At 30.1% G+C, this 16,506-nt stretch overlaps 1 protein-coding gene and 1 long non-coding RNA gene across 4 annotated transcripts; one reads left to right on the top strand and one right to left on the bottom strand.

Moving 5' to 3' along the window:
• Nucleotides 1–881: 881 nt before the first annotated feature.
• LOC145194357 (mitotic spindle assembly checkpoint protein MAD2A-like) lies at nt 882–7,823 on the bottom strand. Its single transcript, XM_080071989.2, has 6 exons — nt 7,661–7,823; nt 4,088–4,103; nt 3,822–3,952; nt 1,650–1,770; nt 1,402–1,505; nt 882–1,290 (listed from the first exon to the last, which is right to left on the bottom strand). Exons 1-6 carry the CDS (start codon nt 7,740–7,742, stop codon nt 1,127–1,129), a joined length of 618 nt encoding a protein of 205 aa, XP_079928115.2. The 5' UTR covers nt 7,743–7,823; the 3' UTR covers nt 882–1,126.
• Nucleotides 7,824–8,250: 427 nt separating this feature from the next.
• LOC149881312 (uncharacterized) lies at nt 8,251–10,923 on the top strand. 3 transcript variants are annotated; one of them, XR_016445997.1, is made up of 3 exons: nt 8,449–9,222; nt 9,487–9,695; nt 10,198–10,923. It is a non-coding gene; the product is annotated as an uncharacterized LOC149881312 (long non-coding RNA). The 3 variants fall into 3 exon arrangements; XR_016445996.1 differs by having other exon boundaries at nt 8,455–9,222; nt 9,479–9,695; XR_016445995.1 differs by having other exon boundaries at nt 8,251–9,695.
• Nucleotides 10,924–16,506: the final 5,583 nt, after the last annotated feature.

Here is a 16,506-nt window from a genome sequence, read left to right as displayed (position 1 = left end):
AGTTATCTGTATCCATAGTAAAGAATCATCCGAAAGTATTCATTGAATTTCCATAGAAAAGAAAAAGAAAACAATTATTCGCCTAATAAATATATTCTAATATTGAAGCTTTAGAGACGATTTAATTGATTGCATTGTTATAATTACTTTGTAGCTTGAATAGCACAAAAGACTTTTTTGTTGGTTCTATTTTAATAAGTAGATTGTCATATTGAAAGGTTAGAACTAAGCATTTTGGGGCAATGAGGCGTTTGGTTTTCCCATTAACAACGAATAAAGTACAAATAGCTAAACCAGTCTTTTAAAACAAATTAAATTTTCTGAAATTTGTTAAAATTTAAACTCTTTATAAGTTTAAAATGACAAAAGTTAATGGTGTGACATGCTAATAATCATACATAATTTTTGAAAGTAAGTCAAACGGATATAATCAAATAGTGATTTTACCATCTGCTGAGGGTTAAAGCTAATTAGTTTAAAGTATAAGAAATCGCAAAATTCTTTTCAGGAGCCATTTAACTTTTTTACGCCTAAATTTATAAAATGTTTTAAATTCGATTTACTTCAAATAACTGATATAAGTTTTTATTCGTTATCAACGGAAAAACAATATGCTTTTTCTCTTTGATTGTATTTTAATTGTTGGATTGCTGTATTGAAGCCTTGTTGTTTTTTTTTGCTATAATGCATTATTACTAATGAAATGTTTTGCCGCGCGAACTTTGGCGAAAAAAGTTAAGATTTGACCACGACAAGAGGACTTATTGGCTTTTTTCTAAAATGTTTCAACATGAAGAGAGAGAGAGAGAGAGATTTTAATTGAAAAAAAACTATTTGTTTATGTTACTAAAGATTTTAGAGGCAAAAGAAAAAACAATTAATGCATTTTAGACCAGTTTTGACTGCTCTATTTTTAACAAAATGAAATTTTAATTAACAAACAAAATATTCTCAATAGTTAATTACCAATCAACTGGTGAATTCTAGATTTAAAAATTTTATAGTATACATTTAGCTGCATCAGTTTTTTTACGCGTCATATTTACTGGAAAAAAAACGCGTGGATAAGACTCTTCGATATCGGATATGCACGTAATGCAATTTTGTCGTTTAATTCGAATGTCAATCAAGTAGTTTTATAACAGACATCTAATTCGACTTTGTGTACCAATGTATTAACTGTCTTTAGCTTTACTTGTTGAGCGCCTTCGATAAAATGTTCCTGCCCGTCTTCCCACGCAGCAGGTACAGTACAATCCAAATCTGTGTAAGCAAGGATATTGAACATGCCTAAGAAGTTAAAAAATCGGGTAAATATTTTGGCTTACAATGAGCTAATTTCTACCACAACCATAATGCATTGCAAGTAGCCGTTTTGAATATGAAAAAAAAAAAACTAACATTTTTCATGAAGATTTGGCAAAAAAGTGACCGAGGATACGATTTGTCGAAGAACATCTCTCATTTCCTTTTGAATATCTTTCAAGGGTTTAGATGTTTGCGAGCTGAAAGCAAATTTACATTCTCAATTCGATTTTAAACCTCAAGCTTACGTTAAAAAAATTAAAGGTAGTTTATAAGACTTTTCAAAATTTTTAAAAAATAAAATTTGTTCAAACTTTGTGAAATATAGTTAAATAGTTATCTACGTTGATTCGTCGGCGGCTTTATTGCATTCTATTTTAAACTGCCATTTTTCTATATCTTCATTTGTTTCTAATGACGTCATAATAAGAACAACCTTTTGGATTGTCTTTTTAAGTAACCAAACTAAAAAATCAAACAATAATAAATGCTTAAAATAAATTTCTCTTGAAGGCCGAAAACTTAAAAGTAAAAATTGAAAACTGAGAGCTCCACAGAAAAAGTAAAACGAAATTTATAATTTTATTGGATTTGAGTCATAAGTTCAGCTTTGGAAAATAATTTCGGAAAAAGTATGTGTCTACGTGCGTCTGGATGCCAATGGATGCTTGAAAAAAGTGTGTGGTGATGTGTTAAAATGTAAAGTTTTCTGATGGAAAAAAACGGAGAAATTCCTAACTTAAGCTGTATGAGTAGCGCTGTAAAATTCAGTGGTGGTAATGTGATGTTTCTAAGCACAATGACTTGGCAAGAAGTAGGAAAACTGATCTTTATCGATTTTACATTGAATTCTAAGATATACATTGACTTTTCATAATCACTTTTTTTTGAAAGCTAATTTGAAATTCTCGGCTCGAAGATCCTAAACATACGACAATAGCATTTAAAGAACACTTAATTAAAAATGATATATGACAGATTGGCCACCACAGTCACCAGACCTTAATTTGAACATTTGTGGGCAGTTTTAGATCAGAGAGTTGCTTTTAGAAGATTTTAGATCGGGCTTTTAGAAGAAAAGAAGAGCTCAACGAAGTTATGCTAAAAGGATTGGATGAATTCACTCAGAGAGAATGTGAAGCACTAGTAGAACCCAGGCCACAATATTTGGCAGTTTTAATTATGATTAAAAGTATTAAAATTGAATTCCTTAATTAAAATCTTTTTTTAGGGGAAGAAAATGATAGTGCTAATTCATTAGACTTAAACTATTCTGAGCCAATTATAAATATATGCTCAATAATTTTATTTATTGGTTGAATTAATATTTTATGTAAAAATTTGTGGTACCAAAAAATTGTCTCAGATTGTCTATAGGACAATCAAAAAAGGCAGAAGTTCTTAAGTTGTAAAAATGTAATTTGCACCAGAGTAATTCCATTTCAACTCACTAAGGCTGTTTAACCATACTTTTTTGACTAAAAATTGAAAATACCGATTCTCAATATAATCAATTTTTAAAATATCTTTATTCTTGGTTTAGTAGGTTTTAGCACTGTTTTGACAAGAGGCAAAAATTCAAAAAGAAGTCTTTTCAATTTTTTCTCTAAAGTAGCTTTAGTAGATACTGTTTCAAAAAACTTCTCATTTGCCACAGTATTCCTAATTTCTTGCATTCTTTCTTTTGAAATATACGGAATGATAATATCTTTAAAACGCTCTAAAATCACTATATGGTATGGTCTTTGAAGACTTGCACTTTAGTAATGGCTCTTTTTATTGTGCCTCCAATACTATCAGATAGAGATGTACCAAGGTTAGTTGCAAAAAAAAGGTCACTTGTTCATTCTAACCAAAATCATTTTGATGTATGCATAGGTTATTAAAGAGTTTTTCACTTTCGTATTGGCCAGCACAACCATCAAAAATACTCAACTTTCTTTATCTGTGGTATTTTAGCTTTGAAAAACTAGATAAGCAAAACACTTTCTGAGTAAATAAAATGTTAATAATATAGTATAGTACAACTGGATGTAATGTGCAGCAATTTTCATTCCAGTAACAGGACCTCCTCTTGGACTATGAAACTGCAATTCTCTGTAAAGTCACTTTTTACCCACTGACGCTTAGGATTCATATTATAAATAAACTTGTGGAAAAGTGCTATCCTTTAGAAAATTTTTAAATTTAGTTTTTCTACTGAACTAAATTTTAATAAAATCAAAAAAAGTATAGTAAAAAATTTCCTGAGTTGATATGTAATTACCACTAAGTTGATAAGGGTTTAATATATTATACTATAAGTATATACTAATATATAGTTATACAACTATATACACTTATAATATATACTTACAAAGAAAAATATAAGCAAATACCATAAAATAAGTATATACAATAAAGTAAACAAAAGAGTTATAATAATATGTAAATGATAGAAATATACATAATACTATAATTATTATATAATCTTTTGAACTATATATATTTTATTTTTGATCAATTCATTTTGGTACCTTTGAGTTGAGAGACGAACTGTTCAATGTATTCTTTAACCTTCTCAGATCCTGTCATAAACACAGGTACACCATATGCTGTCTCTCGAGAAAAAGTATCACTTGGATAGACACCACGTTGATAAAGGATGCTTTAAAAAAGAATTAAATTAGGTAATTTTCTACAGACCAAAATTTTATTTTTTTAACTTAGTAAAGAATCATGTATTCTTGAAAAAAAGTCACCGTAAAATTAAATGAAACCATTAATAATTGATTGAACTTACCTATTTACACTGTAATCTAAATGAAAAAAAAATTAACAAATTTAATTACACAAATGGAAAAATAAACAAACAACAATTATCAATTTATGAATCTACTTTTAGTATATAACAAGAAAAGATTTCTTCATTGCCAATGCGATTTGTTGAAGTCTTCATATACACCGCTACAAAAAGTCATTGCTATACTAAATGTCTTGATATTTGTTGAATCAACTTCAATTTATGTAAATCAATATTTCACATTTAAGTTCATTCACTCAATTTAAATTTTTTCACACCAGATTAGAGTAAAATCACTGCATGCACCCTCTAAATTTAAGACTACAATGATTGCATGTGCATACTGTACATTGCATGAATCTCTACTTTTTCTACTAAAATAAAAAAATTAAAATACTTTCTAAAACATAAAATACTTAATTAAATAATACTTAGTTACAAAACAAATTTTTAGGTCTCCAATGTAAATTTTTTTCATCTCACATCATGTTTTTTATTCATTTACCACTCAATGTCATCTTTGACTGATGTATAGACAAACCAATGATTTTTTAGGTCCATATATCTATTTAAAATGTTGTGCACATTTGGATGGAGCAAAACAAGTTTTGCTTAATCTTTATGCTTGTGGCTTGTCATTATTTTTTTAGAAGATAAAAAGGTCATTTTTTCTTTTTTTTTTTTTTTTTTTTGCATGTCTTTATCAGAAAAATCTATTGATGTGATTATTAAGAGAATTTTTGCAGCTTTCAGAATTATATTTGAAAACACTATGAAAACAGTAGCATCAACAATGGTAACATGCAAGATAAATCCCCATAACTAACTAAATAGAAATCTAAATACAGGTTAAACTAGATCATAAACTACCATAAACAATACTGTTAATATTATTCAATACTAAAAATTGCCAAAATAGTTTAAAGGTTAAATTGAGAGTAAAATATTCCATAAACATATTTGCTTAAATAAAAATCTGAAATAAGGTTTTTATAATAATTCAGCTAATTACACAATAAAATTTATTCATATTATAATTAGGTATAAAAACAAAGACCAGTTTGCAGCCATGCTTAATAGTTATGTTACAGCCCTTTGAGTTTTGATAATTGGGGTGAATTATTATGGATCATTAGTGGACAGGTGTTACATTTAAATAATTTTTTCATTAAGTTTTAAAACTTCAATCTGTTCTGTTTCAAAAACTGATTTTGATTAACATCTGATGTTAAATAGCCATCACAATCACTTTTATCTTAGAAAAAAATACTAATACATTTTCAGTAAACCAATCTTAGATGTGTTTTTTTAGTTCTTGGCTTCAGGTTTAACAGTTCAGATAGCAACCTATCTTATACTATTAGCTTACTATGTTCCCTACCAACCAAAAGAATGTTGTCTTCAATTCTCATTGTGAGAACTGTCAATAAATTTTTAAATTATTGTGAGAACTGTCAATAAAATTTTTAATTGATGGTCTTTTTGAGCATTAATTAGTCAGACAAGCTTGCTAACCAGCTGAATTAAATGCTTGTATGAATCTTGAGCTGTTAAATCATTTGCTGAATACCATTCTTAAATAGATTCTGTGTGTCCTGTAAGTATAAAGACTAGCCAACTTCCTTGCCAGCAAAAAAATGTTTTGCTTGACCCTAAAAGAACTGTGAACAAAGTTTTCAATCAAACTAATGTTCTTTTCACCCAGCTGCTAGGCTTGTTAACCTCCCCTGCCTGGTTACCTACCCTATCTACTAACCTAAAACACTAAGCTTGCTAATAGCTGAATAAAATGCTTGCATGAATCTAGAGCTGAATACCTTTCTTCAACAGATTTTGTGTATCCTGTAAATACAAAGAATAGCAACTCTTTATCATAATTCCTAAATCTACAATCTGGAGAAAATAACAGCAGAAGGAGGTTCTAGAGAAATCTCTGATTACTCAGGAATCTGAAATATTACCATCTTCTCAAGGAATAAAAATAAAGTATCTGCATTTAAATCAGATTCACCTGATTAATATTATATTTAAACTGGAACATATATTGCAAAAATATAAGTTGTATTAGTCTTTCTAAATTATGCTTCTTTTTTTCTTTAAAGGAGACTCAATAAATGTGATAATGTTTTAGTAACTGTTATAGGATTTAGCGTTTATATAAATGATACTCTATCAGCTAGGTGTTTATCACAATGCTTTGCAATAAAGGGGGTTTGATCTTGAAGGCTGAAACCTACCCTAACACTGATTGAAATATTGCAGCAAAGAGACTCTCCCTGATTATCACCTTTTCCATTCTGAAACGTTGTTGGACAAAAATGCTGCCTGTTTGAGTTTGATTTGTAAAAATTAACATCTTTAGCTAAGACTTCTCACTGAACAAACAAATTTGCAGCACCTGAATAGCATAAAGTTTAGAAACCTCAGTTACACACTTTAAAAACTGAATTACTATACATAAAATGGCCATGCACTATTGGAAAAAAGATGTTTTCATTCTCCTTTTCGTTTTTATAAAAATCTTCATGTGTAAAACAAATTATACCTAATTAGGATATTGGGATTCAGTTCTTACAAAGTTCCTCATTAGAGTAATCAGAACATTTTTTATGGTTATAGACAAAATCAAAACACAGAAATATTTACAATTTGTCAGAGTAAGCAGCACCTTTCAGTATATGAATCACTATAATCCTCCTTTTATTTGCAGATAATATCATCTTGTCTTAGAAAACATGAAATGTTTAATTTAATAGGCATAAATCTTTTGTCTTTAGCTGAGTTCATGTAGAAGTAATACCCAGAGAACACTGCAAATATTTGGTAGTTGGTTGGTAGGTTTATAGCTTAAAGGGTATATATATAGTTAATAGGTATATAGACCTACAAATGTTATAGCCAACTTCTTCCTTTTTAATTTTTTGTATGGAAATGTAAGAAACATAATCTTTTGCTAATTTAATATAAGAACAAAAATGTCAAGCATTATAAGAAATTTGCAAGCCACCAAACAACTACAGATGAACTTTGTTATTTAAAAAATAATTATTAATGTTTTTTTTTTGTGTGTGTGTCACCCTAATGAATCACCGTGGTATGCATGAACCACCTTGGTATGCATGTCTCTGAACTTCTTTACATGTAAGGTTCTAAAATTGTAGTTCCGACCATACAATCTTGTGAGGTACAAAACTTAGGTTAACTTTTGCGCGTCTCTTATATTGTTTTGTTACAATATGATTAAAGAACTTTACAAAATCAACAGTTAAATTTAAAACCACCAACCACCATTCAAAATTTGATTAAAAAAAACCATAATTCCTGAAATTTAAAATTCAAATACTTATAAGACATAAACTTTAATGAACTTTAAATTGCTTTATATATATATATATATATATATATATATATATATATATATATATATATATATATATATATATATATATATATATATATATATATATATATATATATATATATATATATATATATATATATATATATATATATATATATATATATATATATATAATTCTATTTAAAAACAAAAAAGAAAATAAGAGAACTTACTCAAAAAATTTCCTATTATTTCTGCAGATCCTTTTAGTGTTATAGCTTCAGACTTAGAAGCCTGTGCAAGTGACACTGACATTTTAATAACTATTTTAGTTATGAGAAAAATAGTTCGCAGTTAAACAAACCCTTCGCGCGCTTTTATCATAACATTGCTTTAAGTTTGATTTACATTTTGTGATAACGGTCTTACTCAAAATTACCAAAGAAAGGTTTTTAAAAAAATTTGCCAAAAGAAAAAAATCAATTTTTATAATAATAAAAGGAAATGTATGAGCAAATATAAGTGATGCATGAATTATGCTTAGCAAAAATTTTTTATTATTCAAAATTGATCTGAAGTACGCAATATGTTTTGACAATTAAATCTTTCAAATTTTTCTGTTCAATTCTCTAAAATAAGATTTTGAAAAACAGGCTTTACGAAGCCTCTTTTAATACGATCTTTTAAGATCAAACACACTCTCCCTCCCCATCGGTAGATTTACTGGTTAATTATCTATCTAACATAGGCTTTTTAAATAAATATTCTAGTTGTTTAATGGAAAAAAAGCTTTTTTTTATTCCTTTGGTTGGCAACGCGGCACTAACAATAACTTTAGGGCTATGAAGCGGTCGTTCATGTTTCTGCTTTGGTTTTTCCGCTAAACAGTAACAACAATTTGGTTTATTTATATGACTATTCAAGCGGAAATTCCTTCATCACTGAATAAAATGTTGTCAAAATTCAATCTGAGAGCATAGTTGGTCTTATTCAACTCCTGCACATGTTGAAATTTTAATGCTTTAAAATGTTGCACATGAAAATCTCATGCAGACAGCATTTTAAAGTCTAACCGGAGTTTTCTTACAAACAGACAATTTAGGTTTTTTTTACTTATTGATTTTCTTACTCTTTCAAAAGCTAGATCAACACGCGCTCGGTACGCGGGCAACTAATATTTTAAATTGCAACCGTGGATCCCATCGGTTAAAACACTTTAATCTATTTCCGAATGATATTCTGCTTACACAAAACAAACGGTGTGCAGATAGAATTGTTGTTATGGAAATATAGTCGGACACGAAATGCATGCGGTTGACCGGTGAACAGGTCCATCACTACTAAGTTTCCACAAACCGAGCTGCTTAGTAATTCATCCACATATCTCTCAGTAATTTCAAATAGAAATAGCGCTTATCCTTTCTGGACACCTAGTCGTTGCCGAAATAGAATCAGATTTAATATACTAGCAAAAAAGTAAAACTAAGTGACATGATTAAGTCATATAGGAAGGGAAAGCGAATGAGAAAAAAAGCATAAATATAGGAGAATGTAAGGTATGTTGGTGGGCTAGTTAAATGTTACATATAACAACACCTATGACACGCCATATCACCATGGTCGATATCTTTTATTGTGCTAACATTTTATATGCAGTCATCGTACAAATCAGACGTGTGCTTTGTGATTTTTTCTGATTTTGAATAAAAAGAGTAGTGAAAAGAAAAACAAAAAAGTTTTATTGGATATCTGTGTTTGCAGTGCCAGAGTGAAAATTTTGTGAATATTGAGTCAGGTAAATGTATGGAGGTTATTATTTATACTTTCCTCAATATTTTTAGTTATTTTAAATTTTTCTCAATACATGAAAGTGATATCACACGTTCCTAAACTTGTAAGGTATGTTGGTGGATCATTTTTTGTGTACTGAAGTGTATACTATCGGCAAATGCACATTCTGTTACATTTGTAATGATTTTTTTGTCATTTTATTTATTATTACCTGTTTTTTTGTTGTTTTTTTTACAATTTTTTTGATATTTCACATAAAGTAATTTAGAAAAAACAATTGACTTCGACCAAATGAAGGCAATCAAAATGGTGAAAATTTATGGCAATTTCAAGGTATCTGTTGCTAAAGCAAATGGAATTCCAAAAACCACATTGAGACACTACATTTGTAAAATCGACGAAATAAATATCGATGTTTCAAAAGACTATAATGATGAAGAATATTTTGTTTTCTGTGATTGATCCAAAATTACTAAGGTTTGATTTTTTTTTCGAATATTTTGTTCTTTTTCTTGTTTTAAATAATTTTTTATATGAAATATTAGTTTCTTTTTATATGAAATATTAGTTTCTTTTTATATGAATTATTAGTTTCTTTTTATATGAAATATTAGTTTCTTTTTATATAAAATATTAGTTTCTTTTTATATGAAATATTAGTTTCTTTTTATATAAAATATTAGTTTCTTTTTATATGAAATATTAGTTTCTTTTTATATAAAATATTAGTTTCTTTTTATATAAAATATTAGTTTCTTTTCGATTCTTTTTGTGAATCAGATCTTGAATACTCAACAAGAAAAGCTTTATTATGATTTGAGTATTACAGAACTGAGGATATTGGAATGTTAATATGTTATTAAGATCGGCGTCAAATATCCACTATTGTGGGATGAAAATCCCCAAACAAGCAGAGAGTAATATTAAGCATTTAATCTAAATGCTTTTTTCGAAAATAATCATGTATCTGCCAAATTAGATGGTGAAAATCTATTTGGCAATGAAGACGATGATCCGGAAGACCAGCGCCGTATCTGTGTTTTAACAGATCACGATATACTGAGCTCAACTGCTGCGCATAAAGAAGTCATCACCTCTGAATCTTCTGCGATACCCAGTACATCGGGTTGCATGCTGAGTTTGGCCACTTTGAAATCATCTCTAAGCCAATGTATTGAAATCAGTTGGGCCGCTGAAGATGGAAACACCACCCAAAAAATCCAATTGTGGTCAAAAGTCGATGAAGTTAACTGCTTTGACATTGCCAGAAAATGTTTCTGTAACATGTGAAAAACATTATGCCAACCTCAATGAAAAAAAAGCCAATCGGAAAGAAAAAAAAAACACCATCGTCACAACTGGTAGCAAATGGCGAAGCTGGACGAAGCAGAAAAAAATATTGTTCAAAATTTTTGTATTTTTTGCTTAAAACCAATGCCTCTTATGCATTAGACAAAAGATACAAAAATCTAATCGTAACAATTCACGGAATTGTGACACATGGGTTCGAGAAGTTCATGCCAGATGCGTTACAACATTCACCAGCTGATTCACCAGCTGATTCACCAGCTGATTCACCAGCTGATTCACATCTCCACATATTGCGACTCCAACTAAAGTGAAAAATTTTTTTCTAAATTTAAAAATTGTAATTTCTATCATTTTACATCATTTCCATTGTTCAAATAAATAACTTTTACAACTACATAGTGTTTTAGCTGAATACAGAAATCCGTTACCATAGCTTATAATTTTTGAAAATTAGAAAAATTAAAAGTTTGCGCCGAGAATTGTAAAATTTCAATCAATTTAAATTTTAACAATTGGCTCGGACAGAAATATGTTCAATGGATGCTAACAACTGCCTGCTTTTGAAGTTTTGAAAAATATTGACTTTTGAGAGAGCGACATGAAAAAAGCTAGCTGTTCGCTACAATACCTTACATTCCCTTTTTTTTCAAAGAGCTGAGTTTCGTATGTCAATTGTATGTTAGATACAAGATGACATTCTTGATGACTTTCAAATTTTCAATTTTTTAAAAGCTTATTGAATATTTTTAAAACTATGTAACAAATTTACAAGCAGGGAGGAGGGGGGGGGGGAGAGAAAGAGAGAAATTATGTCGAAACTTGCTTTAAGGCAAGTTCCCAATTAATGGCCACAAATTTCTTATTGATAGCCGTAAAGAATGCTTTATTCTAATGGAGCTTTTTTACTGTTTTATGGTGACAAAAGGTTTTACCTAAAAAAGTCGTAGTACTAAAATATGCTTCATTCAGAGAGAAATGCATTTAAACAGAGATTTCAATTTCGCACCAATTAATGGTTGGGTAGACCAAATAGTAGCCAGCAAATTGAGAAATGATACCTATTATGATGCACTTCCATAACCTATAACCAGAGTTGATAACGCCTCCCGGCGGCAAAGTAACTTTCTGCCGAAAGGCCGACTTTTTTTGGAGGCGGAAGCCACTGGCGGCCGCCGTCAGAAGATAATTCGGAGGCAAGTTGGTTTAGAGACCGCCTCCATTGGCTTCCGCCTCCCAATTGGCAGCAGCAGCCAGCACTTATTTTTGGAGGCAAAATGTTTTGGAGGCCACCGCCAATCGGGAGGCGGAAGCCACTGGCGGCCGCCGTCAGACGATATTTCGGAGGCAAGTTAATTTAGAGAACGCCTCCAGTGGCTTCTGCCTCCCGATTGGCAGCAGCAGCCAGAACTTATTTTTGGAGGCAGAATCTTTTGGAGGCCGCCGCCAATAGGGAGGCAAAAGCCTTTTACGGCCGCCGTCAGAAGATGTTTCGGAAGAAAGTTGATTTGAAAACTGCCTCCATAGACTTCTGCCTCCCAACTAGCGGCGAAAGCCATACTGAAGTTGGTATTTTAGTCTCCCTTCGCCAGAAGACATGAAAAAACAGGATGTTGCCATTTTTTTCAATAAAGGAAATGTAGCAGGAACTTTTGATTGCTCGTAAACTCTGGATTTTTAAAAGTGATAAAGAGTTTGTTAAAACAATCGATAGCAAGGGAAAAAACAGCTTGGTTTTCGTTTGAGACTGTCGTAAAAAACTCTCTTGGAAACAAAAAAGAAAACTCTGCTGTTTAATTGTTAGAAAGTTGAAAGCTTTTTCTTCCCGATTGAATATTTATGAGTACACGATTTGTTCGAAATCCTTTTCAAAATTAGAATTTACCTTACTTTTTTATAAATTAGAATATATATTATAAATTAGATATAAATCAAAATTAGCTAAGAACAAGTTTCAAAATTAAAGCAATAAATTTTTTGTTTGCCTGTGTTAATTCATAACATAAGTTAATTATTTTTTTGCGCGTTTTAAGAGATGATTTAGAATTTGGGTTTTCTCTTATATTCCATTTAAAAAAAAGTGACATTAAATAGAATCCTTTTTTTTTATTGCTTGTTTTATAATACAATTCAAGCTTATTGGAAGACTAATATTATTTTGTCAACTTAAAACTTAAGATAGTAAATAAAAACTTTTTTTCGATACTCTCCAATTAGATACTTGATAGAGACTTGATAAGTTTTTCCACCATCCTGACGATACTATACAATTTAGAAACGATAAAAAATGACGTTCTTCAAGAAAAAAAAGTGCAAAAGTGTTTTTGAATGACCTCAAAAACCACAACACTGTAATTGCTTTAATTGCAGTTTTTTTAATCATATCTTGTTAAGGACTAAATGTTTTTTTTATTAATCAAGGACGTGCCTTGTCATTATTTTCGAATGTTTCAGTTAGCAATGTTAATGCAAGTTGAATATAGTTATTTAGCTATCAGCAGAGTTTCTCAAAATTCTCGACTACACTTTTCTTTCGCAGCCTATGGCGTCCGCCTCCCCAAAATATGAAAATCGTTTTGTAATATTAATATTTATTAATTGCCAAATTTTGAGTATTTTAATAAAATTACTTTGTCAGAGATTGGTTTTTTTTAAAAGCTATCGAATAAAATATTTTGGTATGATAATTTTTTTAAATTTTAAAATATTTCACAACCATTTTTCATTCGTAATTTTTTTTTTTTTATTACATAAACTTAAATAAAAATTGATTTAATAATCGAAACAAGTCAATTTTACTGAGTCTTCAAAGATGAGAATTAAAGTTTGGGTTGTGTTTTATATTCCATTTTAAAACAACTAACATTAAATAGAATCTTTTTTTATATATGATTAACGTAATAAAGAGAATTTGACTTTGTCAAGAAAATCCAAATTTTGTCTAACTACTAAAGTCGCGTTTAATGTCTCATCCGAAAGCCGAGTTCTCAAATGGGTGTAGACCATTGCAAAGCTACTAAAATCTCGTTCAACTTTGACCTGAGAAAATGCAGCACCAAAAACAACTTGAGAAATATTGTAAAGTTCCTTCCAGTTAGGATCATCACGTTTTAAATGCCAATATTCAAGAATATTAACATTTTCATTCACACCAATACGTGGCTCACTATATACAATATTTGTTATTTGCTGGTGAATTCTTGTGTTTTGTATAATATCTATGCTTTGACGTTGACCTCCTCCTGAAAGAAGAGATTATTTGTTTTATCAAACAACAAGTATAGTATTGTCTAATCGAACTGATTTTCGAATCATTATTAGTTTCAAAGTTTTTCAAACACTTAAAAGATAAAAACTTTTCTTTAAAATTTAAGGTAATAGGTTAAACTATATTCGTTTGATTTGTGAAGAAAAAAAAAAAAAAAATGGAAGAAACGAATAATACTCTATGATGACGAAAATCATTAATATAAAGTTATTGAGTTGCATTGAACTTTTATTGGTACACAGTGTGGAAGTTCTTGATTTTTTGAATGTAATTGAATAAAATTTATTTAATGAACCGTTTGATATCAAATACTGGTTAAATATCATATACTGAATGATAGTAAAATCTCTACCTGAAAGTTGAGTCAAACGTTTTTCATCTTCATCTCGTAAATTTTCAGGCTGTCGAGCAATTTCAGCAAGCTGTCTTTGTGAGTTTACATAGTGATGAATCTTGAGTAGATGATCTACTCCACGGCTTCTCAATAAATCGTTGAAAACTTCACGACTAGCACTGTTCCATGCAAAACGAGGATCCAGTAAGAGAGCAGCGATGAAAGCATCACATTCAAAAAACCTTTGTGAACGTAAATTTAAAGCTTCTAGAAGTTTAAGATGTTAAATTATTTTGTCCATCGGCAATCTTTTCTAAATTCATCACCATTCTCATCCATCGTAAAAAGAAGTCCGACATGGTATAGTCTGATCTTTGAAAATCCTTCATTGCATAAAATATCGGCTCGAATGTTCTTGCATATTCCTCAATAAATTTCCAGGTTTCATCATTTAATCTTAGCTCGCGGTTATTTTGATTAGTCCCGATTTGTTCATATATCGCGAGTTTTTCAAACATGTCTGATACCATCATGTAAGTACTACTCCATCTCGGAGCAATATCTTTGCGTGGCCTCTTGAGATCAGCAAAAATTGCATCATAATTAGGCGCTTGTGTATTTCTTATAAATTTTCTTATTTCAGCAAGAGTGGCTTCAAACGGCTCTGTTACGTCTTTTGCAGCTAATTAGCAAACATGCGCTCCACAAAACATTTTGGTACAGATTGCACCAATATTGTATTCTAACACATTTGCTTTTCTCTCTTGTTCTTGAGTATGTGATAGCCTTTCGATCCCATCGTCTGTATCTTCAGAATTTTCTACAAGTTCTTCTTCAAAATTGACTCGGTCAAGCAGATCGAAATCTTCAAAATCAAACTGTTGTGCTTCCTCAACAAATTCATTACGAACTATCATTTGATTTTGCATTTCTCTGATAGCATCAGAAGCTTTGATCATGTTTTTACCTTGATCCGAACAAGTTGAGTAAATATAATCTGCCCCTTTCCCTACTTTCGCAATTATAGTAATTAGCTGATCAGCTAAAACCGCTCCAAGTTGCCGTCCGTGCTGAGTGAGCATTCCCAAAGTTCGATCGTGCAATTTTCCATCTTTTGTATACCGAATACTTGCAGAAAAAACATTTGTATTGAAACGAGACGCTGAGTCAAACATTAATGATGGATATACATTGTCTATATCCTTTGCAATAATTTCATATATTTGTTCAGCAGCTTTACGAAAAAATTCTTTTGCTTTTTGACGATTCCATCTCACACCAAAAGCTTGAAGAGCCATTCTAATCATCTCATTCTTCCCCATGTCATCAGCGACTGTCATAGGCAAATTTCTCATCAGAATCGATTTTATGAAGTCTCTTACTGTATCGTTTATATCGAAGTCAAATTTAACTTTTTTACGCGAAACGAAAAAAGCATTTTCATCACCGTTACCCTTATAATGATTGTTATTTCGAACTCTCCTCCTTTCCGAAAAACCTAGTTCTATAGTAATATCCTTGTATTTTGAATGCAAATGGTTTTTGAGATGAGAAACATTTCCGACAAGAATTGCTGGCTTTTGTTCTGCGCACACTTTGCATTTCCATCTGTTATTTTCAGTCAAAAAATATTCTTTCACTCATGTATTTTGCATTTTTCTCTACATAAAGCTTAAATCATTTTAATCAATCTCTCAAAAAAAAAGGTTAACTAAAAAAAAATTATAAAAAAAAACTATTGCTTATTACTCGAATCTTAATGAATAAGAAATTCGAACAACGAAAATTTCATCGTCTAGAGACGCTTTTTTAAAAAAAACTTTATCATACCGGTAAAGTACGAGATTTTTACTCCCACGTTTTTTTTACTTAGTAAAAATCTCATACTAAATTTTTACTGTATTTTTATGTACAAATTTATTTTGCGACCACGTATTTTGTCAATACTTTTAAACGTTGCATCGTGAGGGGAAATCTATAGGATAAGTAATTAGTAAGAAAGCGACAAGGTAAACAGTTTATATATTTATAGTTGTTTAAAATAATTGCATTAAGTTTCCAATTGTATGATCCTTTTATAGAGGTGCGATACCAGCTTAATTTGGATGTACTATTTTGTATGGTGCAGTTTTCAACTTAAAAAAATTCAAAATTTTTAAAGATGCGTTTTTTAAATTTTTGTTTAGAGAAAAGTTATTTGGTGTAAAGAAGAGCAACACCACATAATTAGGTTTTTGAATGATGCTCATGATATTTCCAATGAGACAAATGCAAATGCATGTTATCTGGCCGCAAAGGCATCAATTCAACCACAGAAAATATTCAAAAACCTTTTGGTACAGAATGGCAAATTATATTGCCACTTTTGTTTCAGAATG

The sequence above is a fragment of the Hydra viridissima genome, unplaced genomic scaffold (assembly GCF_058129835.1).
Source record: "Hydra viridissima isolate aposymbiotic clone 2 unplaced genomic scaffold, HvirCarnegie_v1 scaffold_12, whole genome shotgun sequence".
NCBI classification, from domain to species: domain Eukaryota; kingdom Metazoa; phylum Cnidaria; class Hydrozoa; order Anthoathecata; family Hydridae; genus Hydra; species Hydra viridissima.
The sequence above is the reverse complement of the archived record's forward strand: the minus strand, read 5'-3'. Positions and strand labels throughout refer to the sequence as shown.

Coding starts and splice junctions, on each gene's coding strand:
- LOC145194357 (XM_080071989.2), bottom strand. CDS start 7,742: ATGTCAGTGTCACTTGCACAGGCTTCTAAGTCTGAAGCTATAACACTA. Junction 1,771..3,821: donor GTTCGTCTCTCAACTCAAAG/GTACCAAAATGA, acceptor TTGATTTTTTAG/TTTGGTTACTTAAAAAGACA. Junction 1,291..1,401: donor GCCAAATCTTCATGAAAAAT/GTTAGTTTTTTT, acceptor TTAACTTCTTAG/GCATGTTCAATATCCTTGCT.